The sequence below is a fragment of the Rhipicephalus microplus genome, chromosome X (genome assembly GCF_043290135.1).
Source record: "Rhipicephalus microplus isolate Deutch F79 chromosome X, USDA_Rmic, whole genome shotgun sequence".
NCBI classification, from domain to species: Eukaryota; Metazoa; Arthropoda; class Arachnida; order Ixodida; family Ixodidae; genus Rhipicephalus; species Rhipicephalus microplus.
Genome location: NC_134710.1, coordinates 3,533,107 through 3,550,850, shown reverse-complemented (window position 1 = coordinate 3,550,850; position 17,744 = coordinate 3,533,107). Strand labels below are relative to the sequence as shown.

Sequence of the window (17,744 nt, the reverse complement as noted above, 5' to 3'; positions counted from 1 at the left end):
CTTTTAGTTATGTTCACATATAGGGGGCGGAAAACACACACACACATACATAAACACACACACACACACACGCACACGGACAGACGGACAGACAGATAGACAGACAGACAGACATACGCACACAAAGATGAACTGACAGACATACACACAGATATATAGACAGACAGACACACAGACGGACAGATGGACACACAGACAGACACACAGACACACACACAGACACACATACCCAGACGGACAGATAGACAAACAGACATACGGACACAAAGGCCAACGGACAGACAGACACACAGATAGACAGAGAGACACACAGACGGATGGACGGACACACAGACAGGCACACACACACAGACAATCAGACATACAGACGGACAGATAGAGAGACAAACATACGCACGCAAAGACGAACAGACAGACATACACACAGACACGCAGACAGACGGACGGACACACATACAAAGATGAACAGACAGACAGACGGACAGATAGACAGATAAACAGACATACGCACACAAAGACGAACGGACAGACAGACACACAGATAGACAGACAGACACACAGACGGACGGACGGACGGACACACAGACAGACACACACACACATAGAGAGAAAGACGAACAGACGCACAGATAGACAGACAAAGAGACATACGCACACAAAGACGAACGGACAGACAGACACACAGACGGGTGGATGGACAGACAGACAGACAGACAGACACAGACGAACAGACAGATATACGGACAGATAGACAGACAAACGGACATACGCACACAAAGACGAACAGGCCGACAGACACACAGATAGATAGACAGACAGACACACAGGCGGACGGACGGACACACAGACACACATACACAGATGAACAGACAGACAGACGGACAGATAGACTGACAAACAGATATACGCACACAAAGACGAACGGACAGACAGACACACAGATAGATAAACAGACAGACAGACACACAGATAGATAAACAGACAGACAGACACACAGATAGATAAACACACAGACAGACAGACAGACAGACAGACAGACAGACAGACAGACAGACAGACAGACAGACAGACAGACAGAAAGATGCACGGATGCTTCATTTAACTTAGCATCATTCACTCCGTGGATATGCTGTGATGTTTTTGTTGTCCTTTTTCTGGTCACGTGTCTGGTGCGAACCAATACAATAACACCCAGCTGCATATAGTATTCTTCGGCGAGCTCAACTTACTTCTCTAATATAGCTCTTTGGCTCAGTCGCAGGCGTATAAACTATTCTAGCTTACTTGCACCGAGTGCAAAAAAAAAAAAAAACGAAGAGCGGCCGACACGTGTAGAAATAATCAGTATTGCTCTGAATCGTGTGCATCACGTCATGATCTTTGTTTTGCAAGCCACCAGGCTGAGTAATTAGCAAAAATTGAATAACTTTTACCTGGTTACTTTAGCGAGAAATCTTGATTCGAAAAGTTGTAGCTTTTTTTTTCTGAATAATCAGAATACTTCGTCCTTGCTGAGAAAACTGCCAGTAAATCAAGCTGGTTAGTTATGGACAATTGCTTAATTAACATTTAATATAGTAGCGCCAAGGCCAAATGTTCAATGAGAAATTCTAACGGTTCTTCGGTCAGATTATTGCATCCTTTTTAAGATATCTGCTCTCCTTAATTTTTGCAGCTTTTCTTTAAAGTGTACGCTATTGCAAAAAAAAAAAAGAAAACACTTGACACAAGTTTGCTGAGACACCGCGCGTGTATACGCGCAGTACGCAATAGTATTACGTGAACATCTAATAAACACAACGGGGCTTATTTTATCGCTCAAACAGGTTTGCGAATCTCCAGGTTGACGTGAAAGACGACGAGAAAGACGCCCAAGTCCCCGGACGCAGAATGGCTCACGGCCTCGTCGGCCGTAACGTCGAAGTCGACCATCGCGCGGAATACGCGTCACGGGCCAAAGGAGGACGGGGTGCCAACAACGATGTCGGCGAGACGTGCACGCCGTCCGACGGAACGAAAGTGGTGATATTTCCACGGTGGAAGAATGACAAGATCGTGAGATGACGCGGACTTCAACTCCGACTTACAAGGTCCTCACAACAACCGGGACGCTTCCTTGTAGCACGCAGATGACGCCGAGCAAGAAAGCCGACTATTATTTTCACCTGCATCAAAAAAAAAAAAAGCAGCCGCCGTGGCCGGAATTCGTTCCCGCGGCCTGCGGGACAAAGAACGATACTATATATACGTAAATAAAAAGGGCTCTAAACCAATGCACCTCAACAGATGATCCAGCTGACTGGCAGACCGAGAACATCAGAACGGTTAAATGGGGCAAAGTATTGTGCTTCCATCTTGAACGAATAAACAGCGCTATGGAAAACGAGGGTGAGTTACGATATCAGCGCCGTTGTCTGTCGTTTCTTTTCTCGGCCTGTTTAGTCGTTCAAGAAGCGGAGAAGAGGAAGTAAAGTAAAAAAAAAAAAACATGAGAACAAACAAGCATACAAACGAGCAAGCGAATAAAACAAACAAACAAGCAAACAAACGAACAAATAAATAAGTAAATAAATGAGTGAGTGAGCAGACGAACGAAAAACAAAAGATTGTGCAAACAGCCGAACAAACAACCATAAAATCGAGCAAACAATTGAACAAGCGAACGAATGAATGAACGAACAAACGAATGAATGAACGAACAAACAAATAAATAAATGAGCGTACGAACGAACAAGTGAACGAATGAATGAACGAGTGATCAAGCAAACAAACAAAAACCGATGGGCAAAGAAGCGAACGAAAAATCTCGTTGAAGAAGAGCGCTGTGACGGAGACATGGGAGTAATCATCTGGAAGTGAGAAACTATGTATACTAATAACTGCATAAAACAGTTTTGCTTGTTGCGCGAAAGTAGAAAAGAATCCTTCACTCATTACGAGTAGGCGAAAAACGGCAATTATGTTTCTTTGGCAATCAAAGAAATGACAGAACTATTTCAATTCGCTCATAAGCAAGTACCGATAGAACGCCGGCAGCGTTGCCGTTGAACGAGCGGGTCTTCCTCGTACATATGTAGCCAACATTATTAATGTTAAGGCAACATCTGTCATCGGTTTAAATGATTATTGATCAGCCGTTATCTAGTCAATATGCAGGAAAATTAGCGAATGCTAAGCGATGCTACTGACATGCGATAGAATGCAGTACGCCCCGCTGGTAACCGTTCACAGATATTCAAAATCTATGCACGTTCGTTGTGTTACAATATATGTTACTGAGTGCAAATATAATGGGCAGAGCAAGCGCCAGTGTTCCCGTGTGCGGTAGCGATGCCATAGCATGGCTGTGAGCGCGGCCTCCGCACGCTGCCAGCGTTGCCATAGCAACCAACCTGACGGGCGTCAGCAAGCGCCAGCGTTCCAGTGTGCGGTAGCGATACCATAGCATGGCTGTGAGCGCCGCCACCGCGCGCGTTCAGCGTTTCGATAGCAACCAACCTGACGGGGGTCAGTCAGTGTCTGAGACGCGCGTGGTGAGTGCACTCGAACGCGTTGAAGTGGCGTGTCTGCTAGCAAGTCGATCAGCTCCTCGTTCATCTGTTGCCTGAAAAAGAGCGAAGAACCTTCTGCAAGCCTTAGTCAGTGAGTGCAGTGGATGCTGGCCGATGGACGCTGGCTTCAGTACTGCTTCTTGTGGTTAACGTTTACCGGCACGCATAACACGCAGCGCATCGAACGTTCTCGGGACAGTGTGAGGTGCTGCCTTTCACACGCTTGGGTTATTTCCGACTGACAAAAATGTCCACGGTAGCGCCACCGCGGCCAAAGCAAGATTCGTCTCAGTGTGAGGCGCCTTCTGCGCAACTCGAACCTCGGTTGCTCGTGCCCGTCTCAGAGGATCCTGCTTGCCAAGAAGTTTGCGACGGCGTTGTTGCGCCGGCGGACGATCCCATCAGCGATGGTCGGCGGTGCCCAGACGAGAACCCGGACTCTAACGCTAGCAGCGCCGGAGAAGCAACGGAATCCAGCGAGGACCTCGTGAACGTTGGTTTGTCGCGCGGCACGCTACAACGCCGCTCGAAGCTTAAGAACTTCAGTGTGCCTGTAAAGATTGAGAAGCCGTGGGACAGCGGTTACCTCGCAAGCTACCACCACGGCTCCTTGCAAGCTACCACCGGAACGCATTGCCAAGGAACGTCGAAAGGTCCGAAAACAACGAGCTCCAGAAACAAAACAACTGTTAAAACGAAGCAGAAGGCATGTTCAGCGGTGTTAACGTGTACTCGCATACCAAATGCTCCTGGAGAAAAGACTCCGAAGAAAGAAGGTTGTGAGAAGAAGACCGCCGGTTGTGAGAAGACCGCCGTAGATTCCGCCGTCGAGCAGTTCGAACCCGCGGCAGTTAAAAAACTGAAGGCTATAGAGAGCGCCTCAAAGGCGCCCAATCCTCCTCGACAGCCTCACGCAGCAGCTGCAACGAAGTCGAAGCCGCGGGGACGTCAGAAGAAACAAGAGATGGTGCCTGCAGTTGGCACAGAGGCACGACGGAGAAGCGCTGGAGCTGAAGCTACACCGCGCTTCAATAAGACGGCTGTACGGCAAGTCAAGAACGGTGAAACACCGGCCCCGTCTCACAAGGTACCGACTCAAGTACAATCGACATACGAGCTTCACCGGCGCTCGTTGAAAAACGGGAGAAATCTGGAAGTGGCAGTGACTGGCTCAGTTGCTGAAGCAGCCGCTGTGCAAGTAGCTGGGAAACGAAGTAAGTCTAACGATGACCCCCCGGTAGACGGAGTAAATGCAAGCCAAGTTAACACCGTGCCTGCAGCTGACGAGGCTCCACGCACAGCGTCGACAAGCAAAAGTGACTTCGTGCCGCACGGACGAAATTTGTCTTTGGAAGCTTCGGCTGACGTGATAGAAAGACGCACAGACCATGTGCCACAAGGCGTGTCCACTGCAGCTCCGCACGCCTCGAGCATGGATTTGAGGCCTGTATGTCTGAAAGGCAAAAGCGTGGCTTTTGAATACTCGACGTCGCGTGGGGCTATTTTGTTTCCGGACTGGGCTGCAGGTTTCGAAGCAACGCTGCCCTCCACAGCGGCGCCCGATCTGGAGGGGAGTGCCGACGAGGGAGTCGTGAACACCGAGGCAAGCGCTTCCGCCACGCTTCAGTACACGTCGCCGCAGAGTCCTGTTGAAAGCAGTTATGCCCGCACTTGCAACGAGGCTACTTTGCCAACGCAACCCCAACGCAGTGCCGCTACCAGCACGCAGTCTGAATGCATCGAAGATTCTCACGGAACGCAACATGATTCTAGCGTGCCTGTGGAGGCATCAAGCCCTGGCCCAGTTACTGCAGGAGAAATTATCGCACGTGAGCCATCAGACAAAGTCGCCACGATCGAAGAAGCTACATCTGCTGCGCTCGACGCGATTAAATCGACTAGTGAGACGCATTCCCTTTCGTCACCGGGTGCTTCCGCCCTGCTTGAGTCCGCGTCTCCGGAGAGCATTCCAGTTGAAAGCAGTGACACCCGCACCTCCAACGAGGCTGCTTTGCCTACGAAATTCCAACGCAGCGCCACTGCCAGCATGAAGTCTGGATGTATCAAAGTTTCCCAAGGAACGCAATGCAATTATTGTGTGCCTGTGGAGGCACCGAGCCTGGGCGAAGGCACTGCGGCAGAGGTCATGGTGTGTGAGCCATCAGGCAACGTCAGCACGATGAAAGAAGCTACATCTGCTGAAGTCGACGCGATGAAATCGACTGGTGATACGCATTCACTTTGGGCGCCCGGCGACTACAGAGACGAATGGAATATACCCGGGAGGAACTCTGATGCAAGGGCAGATAATGAAGGAATCAGCGCGGTTAGAGACGCCGGTGCTGAAGAGCCCGTTTGCTGGCGAGAAAATTCCTCAAGCAAGAGGCGTTGGACTGACGATGAAGTCATATTCATATCGGAGCCAACCCCAGCTGTCATCGAAAGCGTTCAGAGGGAGTGTGCTGACGGCGGGGAAGTGCTCGAAATGTGCGAGGGGCCCAGCCCCCTACGATGTATGACGGACAACATTGGTGGTGGGCGGCAGGGCACTCCACAAGGGTCTCGAAGTTCTGACGTCCACGCCAGCTGCAGCAATCTGGATAGCTTGTTTCATCGCGTTAAAGTGAGGATCATCGCACAGTCGGATTCATCTACGGAAGATATCCAACCTTCCCCGGAAACCGATGCACAAATCTTGCTTCCGCGGACCAGCATGTCAGAGCACTACCATTCTTCACAAGGTCTGCAGGCGTACACAGGACTGCGCTCTGGCCATCTGCCGGAAAACATTTCGCTATCTGAACCAACGTACTCTCAAGGTACAGACAACAACGACTACTGCACCATCACTGACATTTTCAGCACTCGGTCTCAACCAGAGTGCAGTGAATTTGGTGGGATGGGCGCTCCGCAACAGTCAGCGCTTGCCACCCACCAGCAGTTGCTTGCGGAGCTCTATCAGAGCGGCTCGACCAGACGTACATCTACGATAGGCAACACGCCTCCAAATGAACCCGTGCTGAAAATGAGCGAAGCGTTATGCAGACGCCAACATGCGAGCACACACGCTCAGGAGAATATGTCGCTCGCGAGCACTGAAGCAGTCATGGCAGCGCCCGACGACCAGCCGCGTCTTGTTCCACCAGCGCACCCTTTTAGTGATACGGTGCGTGGGAGCTTGTCAGCTTTGCGGAGACAGTCAGCCATAGACGACGATGACGTAATTGTAGAGGTGTGCGAGTTCTCCCGGGGCGGAAGACATTTCGAAGACGACGGCGTGTCCGGTAGAAGCCTCTGCCACTGTAGCCACGCATTGTCGAGTGCATTGCCTGCGCGAGCCATGGCTCGCGGACCTTGGGCTGCGACATCTGGAGGAGCAAACACGACCAATAATCGAGCCCGTAGGAGGACCTTGCTCTTCGAGGCGAACGCGATGCGAGCTCTGCACGTGCTGCAGCTCTGTCAAGACGAGAGGAGGAGGCGCGTGGTTCTCCAGCTGTACAACGAAGGGAAGAACAGCCTCGCGAAGGGAGCCTACGCAGCCGAAATGCACGCCCTTGTACGCTCCGCCATCGATCGCGTGCGCCCGGACGGCAGCGCGTTCGCCAAGTTTCTGGAGGATCTCTCCAACGCGGAGTGGCTGTTTCCGGAAACGCCCAGTCACTGTGGCGGTGGACCACAGTTGCGGAACATGCGTGACCTGTCGTGAATATTCTTTCCAAGTTTGTGCTGAGAACCTGCGCGCAGTTGCCCACCTTCAGGCCGTGTGTATGGCATCCCTCAGCACAAAAGTATGCGTCGAGTTCAGCTCTGTATTGAGTGTCTTACTTCTTTTGTTGTGTTTGTTTCTCTTTTTTTCTTTGCTATTTCAGCAGAATGATTCTGTGTTTCCTTGTTTCTATTTGTATTGCGACGCCATGTTGTATATCGTTGCTGCGTTGATGCGTGCGTGTGGAAACTCTCAAGGCTCACTGCATTTCAGATATGAAATAAAGAGTTTGCAAGTAAGTGACGCTGTTTCATAAATACTCGCTGAGGCACTGGTGTACGGAGAACCGCGCTCGGTATCTCCCGCAAATACTCTTAATGCCTATAGAAACATGCTCACGACGGATAAACTTTGCGCATGCTGGAGGTTTGCGTGTGTTAAGCATCGCTAGAAAAGAGTGAATTTACAAGAGCAGTGCAGTACATAGCCGGTAAATGCATACGAATAATGGTTGCCCCAATGCACGGTAATTGCACTGTAATTATACAAGCTGAAACTTACGGGCGAAATGTTTCGGTACAGAAGGGCGTATAGTATTAACTGAATTGTTCAAACACATAGGTAATTAGCAGTTATAATTGTTAAACGTAGTGAATAGTTACTCATTCTACAGCTATGCACTTAGCGCAACCTCTGCAGTCGTCCTCGCAGCAGTAGTTGCAGGTGCCATTTAGGTCACATGCATGACTGCTGGGGTTGTGTCGGTAAATAAATAAATAAATAAGTAAATAAATAAATAAATAAATAAAAACGAAAGGATGATGATGCTGGTGATGACGGATGATAGGAATGCTTTTCAAATGAATGGAACTAAATTATGAGGATAATTTCTAACGTAAACTCAGTATCATCAGCAGCATTCTTACGGCAGTGCTGTCCGAGGGTTTTCGCGGTGCTAAATTATCTGCCGCGGTGGTTTAGCGCTTAGGGTGCTCGACCGAAAGGTCGCTGGTTCGATCCCTATCGCGGTGGTCACACTTTGATAAAGGCGAAATTCTAGAGAACCTTGTATTGTGCGATGTAAGCACACGGTAAAGAACACCATATGGGCGGAAGTTCTTGATCCCCTGTATACGGCATCTATCATAATCATATCGGGGATTTCGGATGTTGCAGCTCAGCTATTATTATTATTATTATTAGGTTTGGAACCAAAAAAGCAAAAAAGACCAATTGATTTATGATTATGCGGGGTTTAACGTCCCGAAACCACCATATGATTATGAGAGACACCGTAGCTGAGAGCTCCGGAAGTTTCGACCGCCTGGGGTTCTTTAACCCTTTCGGCCCTGGCGGTGTCAATTGACACCACACGAGAAATGGAACCGCCACGCCGAGAAATCGAAACAAAAACTCGCAATTTTTCGCCCAATGTGAAGTCTCGGCCCACCTACTGCCATAGACATCAGTATTCTCGTGTTTTCTCGAACACCGAATTCACAACGAAGAAGAAGCAGCGGCGACATCATGGCGCCGCTGCTTCTTTTTTTTCTCACTATCTAAATCTTTGGTTTCTTTCTTTTTTTTAACATACTGTCTTCACTATACGATTCCCCCCTCCCTTTTTTTTTCGTTGTAAGCAATAATGCAGTTATCGTCCATATGAGACTATATGTTCTCTTGGCCAATCACCCCGAGTGGGTACGAGCCAACGTTTTTAGATACTTTTCAGTTTGCAAACTCGCTTCGAGAGGCGGCGTCGTTTTATCGCCGTTGCGAAAGGTGGCGCTGGCGTTCCGTTGAGATCGGTCACGGAGGAAGGAAAAAGGTCCGTGAGATCGGTTAAGAAGCAGTGAGTGGCGGTGACGCTTGCTTCAGACACGTGCTTTTGGTGTGTTGCTGGCGCTCGCATGTTCATCACGCCTGTACTTCCAGCTTGGACACGTTCTACAGTTGTATGAACTCTTTTCAGTGGATACCGTGTAGTGTCAGTGCGGATTCTCGACATGCCGACGTGCAGCGCGCCCGGCTGTCGTTCGGGGTATGCTTCGGCAGCTGCAAATCCCGGACCGCGACATTTTTTCAAGCCCCCAAAGGACCCTGACTTACTGAAGGCATGGCAAAACGCGATTCCACGGAAGAACTTTAAGGTAACGCCAAAAACGTATGTCTGTGACATTCATTTCGAGCCTGTAGACATCATAAGCTGCTATGAGCACACAGTGAACGGTCAAACCGTAACGATACCGCGAGGCAGATGGACACTGAAGGAGCGCGCTGTGCCTCGAATTTTTCCGAACGTACCTAAGCATCTCTCAAAACCAACGGTTCCGAAGTCAGCAAGAAAGCCACCCAAAGTGAGGTCAGTGGTTTCCGCCCAAGTTTCTTCCTGCCAAAGTGATGAATATTTGTACGACGAAACTGACGCATGTGACGGCATGGATGTTGATGAATGCACCGATGTTATCACGCTAGGAACTGCGCCCTGGCTTGCTGTTGTGCAGGTGCAAATTAATTTGCTCACTGGCTTATTTTGAAGGCCATCCAGGAGTTCCTTGATGCTGTAAATAAGACCGAGGAAAACCATATCACCGATGGGACAGTGATGTTTGCATCACAAGTTACAATGGAGTCGCTTCGTGTTACGCTTGCATCAGTACGGGACCTCATAACAGATCTCTCTAAAGGAGCGCGTTATGTGCTCACGGGCATACTAAACCAGGATCCTTTAGAGGTAAGCCGTTTGTTCTTTTTGTTTATCACGTTTATGTTTGCGCACATTGCTTTTATAAAAAAACACGTCTTCCTTTTTTTCAGAGGTTTTTTGGTGTGACAAGACGTTATGGAGGGGATGAGGATCACCCTACCCTAATCAGCTTTGCACACATATATAGGCTTCTGAGCCTATATACACCAATCAGCACTTGTGTCACTGGGAACGTGAGTGATGAGCAGACTTTTCTGCTTGCCACTGTTGCAGACAGCATGAAAAGGGGAAGAAAGGACACACTGTCGTCCCACGAAAGACTCCAGGAGGCTATTCGAGCGAAGTTGGCAGAAATCTCTTCTACTGCACAGAATGAAACACCGACAGCACCTGATCATGGGTACTCCACACCAGCAGCACAGGACTGTGTTATTTACTACTTGTGCGGCTATCTTGTCCACTCTTACCTCAAGCATCAGAGGTGTTCTGACTGTGTACGTAATATCCAGTCCGAAAATGCAGAGTGCCCGGAGACATTTCTCACTTTGGAGAGGGAATTTAAGCACGGGAGCCTCAAATTGCCATCATGGGAGCTCTTCTGTATGTTTCGAGGCATCGAGGCCAAAATTTCGGATGAGCTGCAAAAGAACCGGCTCTGCTCAGAGACATTTTGGAGCCTCCTCGACGCTCTTGAGGACTGCGACATTACTAGTGTGGGCTGTTCTGTTCACAAGGTCACCACTACGGCAGAGCTTCTTCACTCCTACATAGCGCTAAGACTGCATTTCGCTGCCAGAGATACTTGTAAAAGCTTCAGCTCTTCAAAAAAAGTCGCATCTGCTAGAAAGAAAGTGAAGCTGATGTGAAGGCTTGCAGTACAACTCTGACCACTTAACCCTTGTAAATATGCCCCTGTAAATAATGCAGCTGCTGCTTTCAGTTTCATGACGTCAAATAAAAATTACAAAACAATTTTTTTCTGGCTTCCTTGCTGGTTCTTGATGTTCTAAGCTTTTCAGCGGATTTTGGCCGTGTAACACGTGTTCTGGTAAGGTTAGAATATCGCTGAGCATTACGGGATCCTGGGGTGATTTGCACATATACTGGCCAAAAATAAACGTAAACGCTGGCTACAACGCGAACAGGAATGAAGGTAAGCGCGCTGTACAGTTTGCCTTTTCTTTTTGTCATGTCTTACATGCTGTTTGTTTCTAGTTATAATGTTGCGAAAAAAAACGAAAAAGCTCTTTTCGGTAAAGGTTAAATGCGAGCGAAGTTTCACTTCTGCTTCTCGAATAAAAGAGTTAACCGCTGCGGTAGTCTCCTGTCGGCGCCTTTCCCGTTGTAGCTGTAGCAGACGACGCGCCGAGATCGATCCTAACGCTACCGCAGCGCCACCGCCTGGTTGGCGATCGCGGGAAGCCGCCCCACGCCAATGGAATGCCGCGCGCTTTGTCAACTGAAGCTATCTAAAAACGTTGGTACGAGCCATGGATTAGAGGATACAAACAAACAAATCATGGCGAACGCGGAGCCGGGTGAGTTCCGATTTTCTGCAATTGTAGCTACGTAATTCTTTTGTATTATGCGCCCAGTTTTTTGTATGTTGTGCCTTAGTAGTACGTTAGTTGGAAGACGTTTGAGTTTTTTTGTTTGCATGTGCAGCATTTTTGCAGTGGCATGCTTTTGTCATGCACGATTTTGACACCATCAGGGCTCAACGGTTGCAAATGGCGGTGTCCGAGTCTATTGTGGTGCGTGTTTTCGACGAGCCATATCTGAACGAATGCTGACGCGGTATGTTAATTAACCTGTTTTTCTATGTTCGCAGGTGCGGGTATAGCTGTGACTTCGTTTTATTCGTGTCACCGAACCCGTTCCACACGGCTACAAGCAACAACGGACGCGCTGTTTGAGGAGCTCGACAACGGCAAACTATCCAGTGTAGACGGGGAATTCGATGAATCAGACGACGAGAGTGTGGTGCCTTGTGCTCCTGATGAAGATCCAGTGGAGAGCGACACTGAAAGCTCCGATGACGAGAGTGCACTGAACACATCTGGCGGCTGGAGACGGAACTTTAATATTAGAGGCGCCAGACTCAACTTACAAAGGCGATGTCCACAAAGCATCGGAACTCAGAGAGCTGCTGTACCCCTACGAATATTTCAAAGGGTATGTGCCAAATAGTGTATTTCTGGAACTGGCTGAAAAAAACGAACCGCTACTCAGTGTTTCACGAAGGAAGCTCCATCAACACCAACGAGGCAGAGATAAGGCGTCTAGTCGCACTACATCTCACAATGGGTGTTCTCCATTACCCGAGGCTCACACTCTACTGGAAGCCGAGCAAGATTTCTTGAGAGTTTCGCCGTTTTTGCTTTCTTCGAGGCCTAGTGTGAACGCACCTTTAGTCAGGGCTAACGCGTCAGCGCCCGCTACTTCCATCTACACACGATTCCCTTTAGCGGAGGGTGATGTAATGTTTTTACTGCCTTTGCTCTATTTCCTGCAAGGCACTGTGCCGTGTCGACATGTAGGCAGACGGAAATTATGTGCATTTTTTTCTTTTCTTCAAAAACAACGTATTCTTTCCTATCGTGACCATGACCCCTCTCCAGTGTTACTATATATAGGCAACCCCCCCCCCCCCCCGCGCTAAATTGAGTGGCTGGATCCGCCCCTGCTTCAATCTGCTCAAGACCCAATCACAAGATACCGCTGGATCGAGAAGGATTGTGGAAGAAGATCATTCTATTAACACAAAACAAGGCAACTCCCACCTCTTTAGGGTAAAGAAACGTACTAGAAGGCACTGAGAAAACATGAACATAACTGTCGGGCTGATCACACACAGAACGCCACCTCAGATGGTTCCCCTTATTATAGAGCATATGCTAGAGTCATGATTATCGACACAGTACGAAACGCACACTTCACAGCGCCAATGTGCATACATTCAGTGAAGGAGGCAGCAGTCCTTCACGACTGTCGAATTAAATATTTGTCCATAAACTTGTCCACAAAGAAGTTTTGATGACTCCAGAACGTAGACATTTTCAGCCCCAGCAGCCAAGCCGCACTTCTTGATAGCCACACTGACAAGACAAATTACGAACATGCGTTGACTGTAACCATGTGCAAACTATATAAGTTATTGTTGCCGGCAGCAAAATTAATTTTTAAAAAGCGTGTGATATTAGGACTGCAATCGGCGGCATCTAAAGCGCAGACCTGGGCTTTCTTGCAAAGAGCAGGATCTGAGGAATAAAAGAACGCTTTTACTACGCAAAACCTCTACGGGTTCTTTTTTTTTTTTTTGCTCGCGTTTTATAAGCCTTAACATGAGTCCAATGATTTGAAACTAGGTTTCGTTGAGAGAACAAAAGTGAATGTCCTGTCAAGTGACGCAACATTGGGTACAAGGTTGGGCAGTATTCAACGTCGAAGCGAGTTCAATGGAAATACTACGCCACGTGTAATCACCTCACGAGTTCCCTCAACAAGCTCCGTTACGTTCCTCAATCGCTGAGCATGCATTACTCAATTTTCGTGTAAACACACGTCGTTGGTACCACTTTGCGCCAGCATAAGTCGATGCGCAACGTAAATTCGCGCGTCCGGATAGCGCAAAGCAATTTGTAGCTTGGTATGGACATTGCGAGGTTGAGCGATCTGTGGCGCGTGTGGCGTAGCCGGTGCCGCCCACTCACCGTAGACGAGCTGCTCACGCTTGAACTTGGTCTTGCGCTCGAAGCCGTCCAGGGTGTCGCCGATGAGCCCTCGCTCACGAAGCACGCGGCCCATTTGCTCGTTGATCTCCTGGGCCATGGTGACGCGGCGTTCGCTGGTCTCGGCTGCCCGGTCGGCTCTGGAACGTCACGCGAAATGCACGGCGCGCGGCTCGTCTTCTTCCTTCCTCGAGAAGAGGTAGAAAAAACATCGGGATGGCGCCCTCGTTTGTTTAAAAATAAACATACGCCACATTTATTGTACCTATAATAACAGCGAGATGAGCCTTACAAAAATGTTTAGTAACAATAAGTGGACTGTCTAAAAACAATGGCCAATAGAACCTAACAACACTTTAAAAAATGTATACCGACTGTCTTTAGACTGATATTTGTCAACCTTCTGGCTGCAATTGACCGCCAAATTTGAACAGAATCGTGTTCATAGACTCTCTGTTGACCACAAAGTAACGTCCTGTTATCAATATTCAATAGAAACCCTAGTCATATTCTCTCAAAAGAAAGAGCGTCATAGGCTATCTGTTGACCACGTAGTAACGCCCTATCAGCAATGTTCAATAGACGCCCCAGTAACACTCTCTCAACAAAATGACTGTCTGCGAGCAGTTTGTTAACCATCTAGTAACCTGTGTTTTAGTACAGTCTGTTATCAGTTGGTTACAACCGCTCTATTGAAGCATGCTTTGTACACGGTGTATTGGTTCGTCTATGTGGTTTGGCGTCCCACAGTGACTCAGGACACCGTATGGAGGGCTCTGGGTGCCCGATTGGCGCGCCTCTAGCATTTCTTCTCCACCGAAATGTGACCTTAACGCCCAAGGCGGAATTCCCTTCTTTCCGATCAACAGTCAATAACCGTAAACAATAAGTTCCCATGACAGTCACGAACACTGCCTACCAAACCATGTCTTTCGGCAACATGCATATGTGCATGTGTAAGAACTATGGTCTAGTAGATGCCAAGGCAATCTGGAAAGTTTGTGAGCGGGAATAAATTGGACGGCGGTAAACAGCTCGATGGTAAAAAAAATTGTTGTCAAGAGAAATAGGTGCATTTTTTTTCTTTTTGAACATGCTGCCACAAGAAGTTCGCGAATACATGCTATTTAAGTAAATTACAGGAGTTAGAACATTAAATTCAGTTGGTTTCAAATTTTCGTGTGGTCTCGCCACCCTTCTCCGCCCATGCAGGGGAAGGTGTGGCCCGTCACACAGCCTGTCATCGTGACTCCGCCCACGTAGCAACGCTTTTTCCTCGTGTTGCTCATGTTGAGAGCGAAGCACGTGAGCGTTAGCACTGCGAGGCCGAAAAAAAAGAGGGGGGGGGGGGTCAGTTTTGTAGCTGTGGGTGGGAACAGTAACTGATGTTGACTTCATTATACTATATGTTGAGACCTCGTTTAGACCAATCGACGAGCTGTGTCACGTTGCCGATCGCCGAGTTGACGTCACTGCGCATGAAAGGAGGTTGGTCATGTGTAAGAAAGATGCGCGGGAAATTTTTGAATCAGTTTAAAAGTTCAATTTTAGCCTCAAAGTGTAGATGGTATTCACCTCCGAGCAACCATGTGCTCCCGCAGCCTACACTTCAGCTATTCGCAAAGCATGCGGGCAATGCGGGGAAGGCACTACTTCCGGCCACCATAACTAGGGTCATGTACACTTGTATGTGCCTCTGCGTGATACTAAAGTCGAGCCGTTTTTTTTTTTTTTTGCGTCCTCCGTCCGTTATCACATTTGGTTGTGTCGTATTTGTGTGCAGTCATCGCACAAAATGGAAGGCTGACGAGCTTGAAAACTCAAAACCAGATAAATTTTATTCCTTGCCGAAAATTATTCGCGGTCATGTAGCCATACACTACAGGTTGCAGTGAAGCGTCGTGGCGAGTGATTCAGCCGTCTTCGCCAGTCTGATTTTAACAAAGCTGTGGGTTGAGTGCCTAATGTTGAATTCGAATGGCAGATCCATATCAAGTTTTTCTGCTCTGATCGGAGCAATCACATTCCAATGGCGAATTGAGAGCATGAATTGTGTGTTCCAATGGCCGACTGAGAGCAACCGCAGATCACGGATTGCTTCGTGGAGCAAGAATTCTTGTTCCGCCTAAATCGGTGGATATGACTATAAGTTCAAGGGATGTATTCTGTGCGCCCGCCATTCATCTAATCACAGACGGGTGTCCGAAAAACAATTTGCACCCACTCGCACCCTTTGGGGCTCCCTCGCTAGATTTCTCCCTTCGAGAGGCAAGCGTTTCGGCGAGAGTAATCCCGCTCGGGCCTGCGCGCTCCATTCGCAATCCGGCCCTTGGAATTCAACATTAGAGTCGTTCACCTGCGAAGGGAAACTCAGTTCAGTTCGAATTGTGACAGCTTTCAGTAATTCAGATGCGAACAATACATGAAAATAAACACATCACAATAACACAGTAGATGCAGTCAGTTTCAATGCTCTGGCAGAGACGTCTGCGAAAAGCACAACAAAGTGGAATACTCAACGTTGGACTATTCATATTAATACATGCGCGGAAAACAACGAGCTTAAATGAGAGGCGCACACGCTTTTGTTTTTTTCGCTAAAGTGACTTGGCTCAGTGCACTTCCGTCAAAGCACCGGTGACTTGTAACCTTGGTCTTGTGAATAATCATTGCTCCTGATACTTTTTATTTGATTCATCAAAGCTGTGGGTGAGTCAACCACGTGGAAATGTCAGTCTAGTGTGCACTTTAATAGAATCTAATCTGCCCCATGCAATGGTGTTTTCACGTGCAAGTTCGTAAGCGCTGTTAAGCCCACTGCTTCAACTGGATTCGTAAAACATCGCACTAGTATCAAATTCATGGGTAAACTCGACTTTAGCGCTTACAGATATAACTTCAGATTATCTTACCTGTGCGCCCAAAGCGACGCAGTCACCGCGACTTCTCAGCAAATGTTCATGGACAAAGCCACTAGTCAAACATCCAACGATTTCTTGGCTTTGAGTCGTTCGTGCATCACAAAACTTGTCGTATATGCACCAAGCAGCCCTTTATTTCTCACAGTTTCACCTTCGAAACCTGTCTGGTGTCAAGTGCGGCTTCCTCACTCGTCAGAATTAGTGGGTCAACGCACACTGCATGGAGCAATTTTGTCCGTGTATCGCTGTTAAGCATCGACGTCCAATTTCTCGGCGTACATGCTCAAGCGAGCCGAGCACGCAGCACCCATGGCTGCAGCAGATGGCAAGTATCGTATCTTCTAAATCTAAATAAAATAAAACCAGAGCAACGTGCCCGCAGTAACATGTGTGCGCCTTTTGGTACCGTCGGACTCAACTGCCGGTATGCCGTCGCCCGCCGGTATGGTGGCCTTCATGGTGGCCTTCAAAATTGTGGCCACGCGGTCGCCAGCACAGTTGGCGCACTTTTCGCTGCCGCGCCCGCCAAGCTGACGTCCCGTGAATACAACTATAGCATGATACCAAAGTTGAAAAAAAGGACACTCTCTAGTTAAAACCGAGGAACAAACATGCACTTCAAAAGGTTGAGATATCATTCTAATACACATGAACAATTCCTCTGCGAATCGTGGATGAAAATTTACCACGTGTGATCTAAGTGCTCAGTGCGATGCTTTTGTCATCCCCAAAGGATCCTTAACAGGACCTTTTCCAGATCAATTGTTGTCCTCAGAAAGGACTCGAAAAGACGTTTCCGGGGCAAACCAGCTTGTGTCGTCCTCAGTAAGTACTAAGGTCAATGAGAACTGTGCGAGGACGATTGTACCATATGAGCACGACCTCAGGACATCGAGTGTTGTCTGGGATGGATGTGTGCTTAATAAAGTTAATAAGGGCTTTTCACTCTAGCTCGTGGTTTCTATTTGAACACTGTAACTATTACGTTTCAGAAAAAAAAACCTAGTTCCCTGTAACACATAAGTAATTATATACACTGCGCCAGCAAGCTCGATATGCGAAGCATCCGTCGACAACAGATTATTCTGAAAGCATGCAGCTGATAATGGGTGCATAAAATAATCT

General features: G+C 48.2%; 1 protein-coding gene and 1 long non-coding RNA gene across 2 annotated transcripts in view; one reads left to right on the top strand and one right to left on the bottom strand.

Annotated features, from left to right (window-relative positions):
• LOC119175622 (receptor expression-enhancing protein 5) overlaps positions 1-14,134 on the bottom strand; it is a 31,130-nt gene extending 16,996 nt beyond the window's left edge. Inside the window, exon 1 of the mRNA XM_037426524.2 lies at positions 13,681-14,134. Coding sequence (XP_037282421.1) covers positions 13,681-13,798 — 118 coding nt within the window. The 5' untranslated portion in view covers positions 13,799-14,134. The remainder of the gene's footprint in view (positions 1-13,680) is intronic.
• On the top strand, positions 8,521-13,261 carry LOC142777363 (uncharacterized). Its single transcript, XR_012888052.1, has 2 exons — positions 8,521-9,994; positions 10,078-13,261. It is a non-coding gene; the product is annotated as an uncharacterized LOC142777363 (long non-coding RNA).
• Positions 14,135-17,744: the final 3,610 nt, after the last annotated feature.